The sequence below is a fragment of the Globicephala melas genome, chromosome 6, assembly GCF_963455315.2.
Source record: "Globicephala melas chromosome 6, mGloMel1.2, whole genome shotgun sequence".
Lineage (NCBI taxonomy): Eukaryota > Metazoa > Chordata > Mammalia > Artiodactyla > Delphinidae > Globicephala > Globicephala melas.
In genome coordinates, this window is record NC_083319.1 from 53955882 (window position 1) to 53965121 (window position 9240).

The following is a 9240-nucleotide window of genomic DNA, read 5'->3' on the forward strand; positions in this document are numbered from 1 at the left end:
TTTGAGGACAATATACCTGGAAGAAAATGGACCCATAAAATAAGGTCAATATCATTTACCCTCCAGGTCATTGTGAGGCTGGAGATAACGCGCTATCTCCTACCTACCACGAAGGAGTAGCTTAGCTAAATGGAGGTAAATATAATGATTAAAAAGTGATCTGGGATACCCAGCCATCTCTCAGACCTGAAAAAAAAACACCTTATTCAAGAAGATAAGGGCGTTCCAGTGAGCAAGGAATCTGTCCCTATTAAAATGCTAATGCACTGGAAAAACCTAACCTCTTCAGCTTTTACCCACAAATCTTCAGGGTGAAACCCTGGCAAAACAGAGAGGGAAGTGAGGGGTGTGGGGAAGGCTCCCAGGCACCGGGGATTTATAAGGGAGGAAAATCCTGGGAGGAGGAGGATACTGACGACAGAACGCACAGGAGGATACTGATGACAGAACGCGCTCCACATGCTCCAGTGTGCCAGGGTTAAGAGTGTACATCACCTGTGACCACAGGAGGGGGAAAGGAGGTACAGAAGGAGTTTCATCATCAGGATGGTTCTAATCTGATACATTTTTATAAGCGTCATCTTTTCAAGTAATTATCTACTTCCAATATCCTGTGGCCAGTCACAACACAAAGCACAAATATGACGTCAGTGATATTGCTTTTCTTCCCCTTCAATAACCTCTTTGTCTTGAATAACAACTCTGAAAATGACGGGCAACTATGCTATCTACAGTTTATGCACAAGATCCCCATGCCTCTTTTCTCTTCCCAGGGACACTAAGTATTAATCAGTGGATTGCCTGTCTTTGGACTAGTTTACTCATTGGTACTGATCACAGACCACAATTTAGTAAGACTATTGAAAATGGGGGAGGAAAGGGATCTTAAAGGGTCTTTATTTGGCCAGGAAAACAAGTCTTTTCATCTATTTCCACTTCTGGTGTCTTTAGACTCAGATGCACAAGGGCCTTGAACGGTTTTCCATTTGTCATCCGTTCGAGGTACCGTTACTGCCTGACAGAGGAAGGAAACGCTTTTTCTTCACTGGTATACATGCCATAATGCTGGAACACAAAACCAGGTCTAGCTGAAAGCCTCAGTTTCACTGCATTAAATATCTTCCTTGGAAAGCTACAATGAAATCATGAGAGCACTGCTTTTGGTAAAATAACAATGAAAGAAAGGAGTTACTTGGCAGGATTCTGACGGTATTTCACATCTTCAAACAACTCTTCAGGGCAACAATATCGAGATAGTTGCTAGGATCAAACAGCAGCAAGGTTTGCCCATGAACAGAAGGAATAGCCTACTGTTTGGGGGAGAGGCTACTGTGCCAGAGAAATATATAGTTGTTTTCCAAATAGTTTAGATGGAGGCGTGTTAGGGTGTGCTGCATTTTTGACTGCTGGGGCAGGCAGGAGGGGGAGTTCTGCATTTCTCCTCCCTCATGTGTCCACGTGACGGGAGCTCCACTAGCGCGCGCGAAGACTGCTCTTCAGTGTGATGGAAACTGGGGTATGAGAGGCGGGGCGCAGGGTGCTAACCACGCTGCAGTGTTTCTCAGAAGGAAGAACGTCCCCAGCACAAATGTTATTTGTGCCCCACTGAGAAATGCTGTGCCCCAGTGAGGAGTCTAGCCTCCCTCCCCACCACCGCCCTGTCTCCCACAGGGTTCTCTGATTTGTGCCTTTGGGAGCAGGATAGGACCTGCTCACTCCGGCCCCCTCCCTGCTTGCTTCTTGGTCTGCTGCTTGGAGAAAAGTTATTTTATGGGGTGCTCACCCCAAGTGGGAGCAAGTTCAGTTTATAAGAGAAGAATGAGAAAGCCCAATGTGGTATACATCCAAACCCATGCTCTCTACCAGCTTTTTCAGTAATTGTGATGAAGAAGGCTGTTATTGTAGTTCCTGCAAAACCCCATTAGTGAGAGAGAGAGAGAGAGAGAGAGAGAGAGAGAGAGAGAGAGTGTGTGTGTGTGTGTGTGTGTGTGTACACCCTACATGACCCAGATGGTCTAACTGGCAGTTTTAAAACATTGTCCCCAAATTCTTTGATACTCCTCCCATAAAGAGGTGGGGTCTACATCCTCTCCCTTTGAACCTGAGCAGGTTAATAAATGCTTTGACCAATAGAGCATGACACAGATGATGTCAACTGACTTCCATGCATGCATCACAAAAAGGAATGCAGCTTCTGCTTTGTGTGCTGGAAAATTCCCACTTGGAGCCAGAAGTCTCCCTGGTAGAAAGCCCCAGAGTGAAGAAACCATGCAGGAGGAAGCCACGCCATATGCAGAGGTCACCTGTAGTCTCCATACTGACAGCCTCAGCGTTCTAGTTCATGTCCAAAGGCCATCTACTGGCAGAATTCTTTCTTGCTCAGGGAAGATCAGTCTTTAATCTATTAAGGCCTTCAGCTGATTTGATGAGGCCCACCACATTCGGGGGGGGCAATCTGCTTTCCTCAAAGTCACCAATTTAAATATTAACCTCACCCCAAAACACCCTCACAGAAACATCCAGAATAATGTTTGACCAGATATCTGGGCACATGGCCCATCCAAATTAACAAGCAAAATTAAGCATCACACCAGCCCAGATGCAAACCCAGGTGAAGGAAGCCTTCCTAGATCCCCCAGACCAGGCTGGCCACCAGCTGTGTGCCAAGGAGTAACCTGTCAATGCCACAAGGAGCAAAGGAATCACCCAGCCACTCCCTGCCTGGTTTCTTAACCCACAGTCTGTCTGGGAGCATTATAAAATAGTTATTTTAAGTCACAGAGGTAGCTTGTTATGCTCCAATAATAACTGGGACGCTAACTTTAACTTACATTCCTCCCCCTCCCCCTTAACAAGCATCAGCTATACTGGCCATCTCAAACACACCAGCTCCTTCTAGCTCCAGGGCCTTTCCACCTGCTGTTCTCTTGGCCTGTGATAGTTTTCCTCCAGCCCAGTGCTTAGCTGGCTCTCTTCATCCTTCCTTCCTCAGATCAAAGATTACTTCCTCAGAGAGGCCTTCCCTGACCACACTCTCTAAATCAGCCTTCCTCTCAATGTCTCCGTTTTTTCATTCTGTTCGTTTTCTTTAAAACATTTACCTCAATCTGAAATTATCTTGTTGTGTCTTTGGCTATTGTCTTCTCCCAATTAAAACATGAGTTCCATAAAGCTGGGTCTTTATCTAGCCCCTGTATTGCCCATACAGTGATTAGCACAGAACACATGTTCAATAAATATTTTTGGATTGAAAAGTAATTAATGCTCATGTCATACATAGGTGACTGACTTCCAGATTCTGTCCGTAGACCTCAATTTACTAACACTTTTATCACAGACTGAATGAAGGAAAATTAGTCCTCCCATGTGATACAAAGGATATGCTTCTCTGACGTTTCTTCTCCCTCCTCTAATGAGATGAGCAACCACGAGGGAAAAAAAGACCTAGCATCCTCTCACAACCTCTCAGAGACAAAAACCATTGCATTTTTATACTGGATTATCAGTGTGGCTTATTCACATATTTTCCAAAATCTTCCAGATTAACTAAAAGGCAACTCTAAACTGAGGAAGGGAGGAAAAGTTCTCTCTTTTCTCCTGGAGATCCACTCTGCCTTTAGCCTTTGCACAATACAGTCTCAGCTCTTAACTTCCTCCCCCAGACCCACAGCACGGGGCTTACAGAGACCCTGGAGAAAGGGGTGGAGAAGAAGCAGCCTCATTCCCCACTTTTTTTTGGTTCCCCTCCCTTTCCCAGTTCTTTTATACACTTGAAGTATGAAAACAATGTATATTCTTCCCCATCACCTGAACTCAACTCCTGACTCACAAGCCCTTCCTACCTGCTGCCACCCTCCTCTCCCAGCAGGACCCAGCCCCACCCTATATACTTATTAATTCCCTTGTATTCTGATTCTCCCTTGTATTAACCATGTCTTTTCGTTTTGTATTCTGAGGCTTTGACATTAGGGGCCTTGCTGATGCCGGGAAAGAGTGCCCCTCCCAGGGTAAGCCAATTCCTAAAGACAGTAAACAACACACCTGCAAGCACACTTTTCAAATATAATCCAACCAATCCAAAGCCCTCACTCCAACCACCTGCTTTATTGGGCCGTCACACTCTGGGCCACTATCCACCTGCCCTCATCACCCCAGGGCCAGATACCCGACCACTAGGGAGAGCGTGTATGCACCAGAATCCACTGGAATTATTCAATCTAGCCAATCTACACCTGCCCACCCGGCCTCAGCCATTCCTTCCCACAGAAAGCACGGCGAAGGCTCCTGCCCACAGCTCCCCAGCTCCCCCGCCTCCTGACAGACTCCAGCGCTTCCCCTCACCCCCCCGCCCCCCCCATGCTGTGCCCTCTCCTCTTGAGAACTGAGTAACAAACTATCTTTTCAACAGCAATTGGCTCCTGATCTGTTGACCTTACTACACCTCCGACTGTCTGTTAACTCACTATATTTTAAAACATCCTTCTAGACTGTAAGTGAAGCCAGTGTCTTAATCATTTGGGAGACAACTCAGAGCCTGCACTCTCAGTACTCAGTATTTTAATTCTCAGTTTAGCAAGATTAAAAACTTCTTGAATTAAATCACTGACTCGCTCAAGAAACATTTATTGATGCCTTGTGTGTATTGTGGAAGGCTCTGGGGATAGGAGGATGAACTAAGCATGCTCTCAGGCAGGCTCCTGGTAGGAAAGGGGCTCAAAAAATTGTTAAGGAAAAAAGGAATAGATGAATGTCTTCCCAGACTCCACAAGCTAGAGCACATTACTGGCTGTATCCCCTGGTATGTTCCCCTCATAAAATCACTGTCAATTTTGGAGGGATTGAAAATAAACTGATTTGTCTTGTTCTGTTCCATTCTTTACGTGACAAACTATTGAGACCGGGAATCTAAAAGATTATTCCATTTTTTCAAGCTATTATCAGATTTCATTAAGCTTCCTTTGAAACATCTTCACAAAAATACAGCCTAAGAAAACTATTGTTTTGGGGACAGGACATAATATTATTCAATAATTATTCAATAATTCAATAACATTATTGAAAACAGTCAACACTTACTGATCTCTTAATATATGCCAGGTATTGTATCAAGCATGGTGTTTGCACCCTTCTATTTGATCCTCATAACATGTGTATTATCATAACACATGTGTATTATTTTACAAATGAAAAAACTGAAGTAGGATGAAAGTTTTGCTAAACGTAGCACAGTTATAAAAGGATCCAGGCAGTGTTACTTCAGAGTCCACTTGTTTAATAACTAATTCTAGATGTGAGTTAAGAAACTATATAGTTTTCTAATGATACATTGCTTAGGCCCTTTCTTATAATCCATTAAAGAATTTGGGCCAATCTTTATTCCAGGAGAAATTCTACCCTTTCAAAATGCTGCTACTTAATGTACATTATGTGAGTACAATAGAATGTTTCTTCTAATAGTTCATTAGGATTTGTTTGTAAGCTGCTCTGCCTGGCCACCATCCACAGGAGTCTAGTTGGTTATATAGTAAAATGAGCTACTTTTAAAAAAACTCCAGAATTGTTCTCCAAAAACTCTCCATAAAAAAGTGGCAAACCTTAGTAACTGTGTTCATATACAGAATGCATGTTAGGCCTCAAGCTGTTAGTAGAGCGAGTTCTCTGCTTTTTTGTGAGTGAATCTTTCCCAAGGAATTTAGTCAAAGTCTTGTGGCAATGACTGCTTGCCTTAGCTTTAATTATTCTTTTTATTTCCATTAATTTGGTTTAATACATACCACACAGGTTATCTCCAGACTTGATGTGCTACACCGGGGGAAACTTACTCCTCTCTGTAAGATAATTATATCCTCACAGGCCAGGCACTGGGTGTGCTCTGGGGAGTCTACAACTTCAGTCACCTTGAACCTCTAATATGTCTTCTTTTAAGGCACTTTTGTGGAAAAGCCACAGGACAGCAAGTACCATGTATATCTCAAATCTGCTCTTCTGTTTCTCTCTATGAATGGCTACAGATTAAACAAAATTACCGTAACAGGCAAACTGAATTCTTTTTCTGGCACCTTGAGTTTCAGAATTCCCAGGAGCAACACTGAAATCTACTTCTCTTTCCTTCTCCTTTCCAAAAGAGAAAGCAATGAGTTGCTGAGTAAGGCTTTTGATCTCTTGCCCAACCTCAGGCTTCCTAAGATACTGGTCAAATGATGTTTAATGCTTCTTTTTTTTAAAAACCCAAACCTCCCTATCCCAGCCTAGAGTAAAGGAAGAAGACACACGTGAAGGGTTTCTTTTACTCTACAACAAGCAATTTTTGAGTGCCAACTATGTGCCTGGATCTGTTCTAAGGCCTTAGAGATGCAGCAGTGAATCGGTATCCTACTTATCACTGAGCAGGAGAGCAGTACTTTAAATTCCCACTGGAACCAAACCACAACACAGAACACTTTAAACTCTACACAGCGTCTTAGAAGTTAGGGTCGGAAGAAACCTGAGGAGTCTTAAAAGACTTGCAGCTGCCTCAGGCTCTATTCCCTACACTTATTAGAACCCGGTACTTAATATGAGCTGCAGGAAAGAGATGTGACCCCCTCATATTCATATGCAAAGTCTGGTGCGCAAGTATACACATTTTCTGGGGCCACGTTCTAGACGTTTCCTCGAATTCTCAAAAAGGGCCGGGATCCCACAAAGATTAGCAGCATTCCTTTAATATACCCACTGCTCGGCTCGAGGAACCCCCGGAGCTGCACTTGCACGTCCTTGATAAAGGTCACCTTCTGAACCAAAAACTAATGCCTGGTAGACACCACACAAGCCGCCCCAGGGGCTCAGACTGCTGCACACCCGGCTCAGTCCTTCCTACACTCAGAACTTCGCCCTCAAGAGAGCTTCAGGCTGGAAGGTGGCCCACTGCCTCGGAAAGGGAGCGAGGCCTGGAAGCAAGGAGGCATAGGTTCCCGGCAAGGAAATCACGCGCCTCACTTTGGACAACCTAAGTTATGACCGAGACTAGTTCGCAGAGCCTGTCTGCCCCGAGCACCAAAGTTTCTCTGAGCGCAGTCAGACACAATTAGATCCATCTGGGCCTCTTCAGCACAGGCGAGGTAGCCCCGCACTTCCCCCCGGCGAGCTGTCGTGCGGAGGGTGCGCACACCTGCTCAGGGCCACGAGGACCGCACCCCGCGCCCCCCTCCCACGCGCGCGCCAGGGTCCGCCACTTCCGAGCGCGACTCGCGTGCGTGGGTCGCGCCAGTACCTCACCGTCAGTCACCGTCGCATCCGCCTCCTCCCCTGCCGGGTGCACCTCCAGCCGCAGAGACTTCGGGTTGGGAAGCGAGAGCGGCCCCGCAGCGAAGAGCTGCTCCTCGGTGACGAAGCGCAGTTGCACGCGGTACTGCCGGCGCGCCGGGATCCGGACAGGAGCGGGAGCGTCGGCCATGGTGCGAGCGCCTCTACCACGAGCCCGAGCGGCGTCGCTTCGCACTGCTCCGTGCGCCCAGAACCCGCCGCGGGAAGGGGCGGGACTTGGAAGCGCCGCACCTTCCTCACCTCCGCCGCGAGTTCGCTCTTCGTCCGCCGGCTGGGGCCGCCCCCGCCCCCGCCCTCTTGCGCATCCGCTCGCAACAGGCGGTGCCTGGCCGCCGCTGCCACGCGGCGACCCCCGGCACACAGGGCCGCGCGGTAGCTGCGCGGGAGGGTGCAGCCATCCCACGGGGCCGTGGCTCCGAACGCACAAGTTTAGAGAGCACGCGAGGCACCTGGAGGCAGTTGGGGTTTGGAAGCAGAAGGGTGACACCTGCTGTTCGCTGGTACCGCTCGGCGGGCGTGGGCGTCGGTTTGGAAATGGCCGCGGCCCGAGCTTCTTCTGGGTGGCCACTGGCTCTCGGGCGGCTTCTGGGGCTCCTAGCGCTCACGTGTGAACAGCCGTCCCAAGTACCGAGCTCATTACTCATTGACAGGGTCCCGGCAGTAGCAGCCAGGCGGCGGGGAAGCCCGGGGACTCTCTTGCGACTGGCTGGTCCCGGATGATCACGTTCATCTCCCATCACCTAACTCGGAATTGAAAACGTATTCGCTGCTGGATTGTGAACCATTTCGCTAGACGTGAGTCGGGAGGGCCGGGGAGTCTCATCCCCAGGTTGACGCCTGACTCCACCAGCTACCTAACCTACCCAGTTAGCTCCAGCGTCAAAGCATGGAGGCTCCAAACCGTACCAAACATTGTCTTCTCTGCAGAGAAATTGGTCTTCTGCTGCACGGGGGTAAGAAAAAGAAGCAGCCCTTCTTTTGAGGAGAGTGCCCCGCAATCGTAGACTCATTTGCTATAAAGGGAACTTTTCAAATTCTGAACCAACTTCTGTGTCCTAAATCCGTAATCTTCTGACAATGAACTGCAGGGAAGAAGCAAGGATTGTAAATCCATTTGGATTCCATGAAGACAATGTCCTTAACCAAGCAGGCTGACTTTACAAGAATGAGCTTCCCTCGAGGCCCTGAGGTTTGTAGCTTCAGAATTTCCAACTGGACTGTTAAAACCCAGCCCGGCTTTATGAAATCCCTGGTCTCATTCATCTCCCCACTCCCACCCCACCTCCCATGTGATCTGAGTTCCTGATGTGGTCTCTCTGCCTCCTCCCCTTATCCGCTCCCAAGGCTTTCCCCTCCTTCTCTGTCTCTTGTCTCTCTCTTTCATCTAAATACCACCACCCCCCTTCCTTCTTATCTCATTCTCACTTCCTCCTGTCTCATGGCCTTGACTTGCGCCCTGGAAGCCCCTGGAAATCAGAAATCCATTAAAGAGTTGGAGCTGCGGAAAGGGTTTCTGGTGTGAAGACCACACCAGTATTCTGCCCCACCCTGCCCCCCACTGTATCATTCTGCCTCTCCTGCTTCCAGCCTCCTCAAAACATTTTGCCTTCCTCATTTCTTTCTACCTTCTCAGAAGAAGTACTTAGTGATGGCACTAAGTACTTTTGTGCCACCCAAAACCCTCCAAAGTAGTTCATGAACCTCTTTATCCTCTTTTTTGACAAGCTTGTTCAGCCTTCATATGCTGTCAGCTATTAACTTGGATTTATACTAAGATGTGGATGATGGATGAAAATGACTCATAAAGCATCTTTACAGGGACAATATAATGGCCTTAGTAGAATTTCCACCATACTCTCAAGAAACCTGGAGTTCTGTTACTTAAAGCAAACAAGAAAACATAAAACGTAATGGCAGTCTTTCCCCCACAGTAAT

At 47.3% G+C, this 9240-nt stretch overlaps 1 protein-coding gene across 1 annotated transcript in view; it reads right to left on the reverse strand.

The window, feature by feature from the left end:
• Positions 1-7435, reverse strand: part of LOC115863918 (histone-arginine methyltransferase CARM1-like) — a 268372-nt gene extending 260937 nt beyond the window's left edge. The window contains exon 1 of the mRNA XM_030877185.2: positions 7258-7435. Within this exon, the coding sequence (XP_030733045.2) occupies positions 7258-7435 (178 nt within the window). The remainder of the gene's footprint in view (positions 1-7257) is intronic.
• Between the last annotated feature and the right edge of the window lie 1805 nt (positions 7436-9240).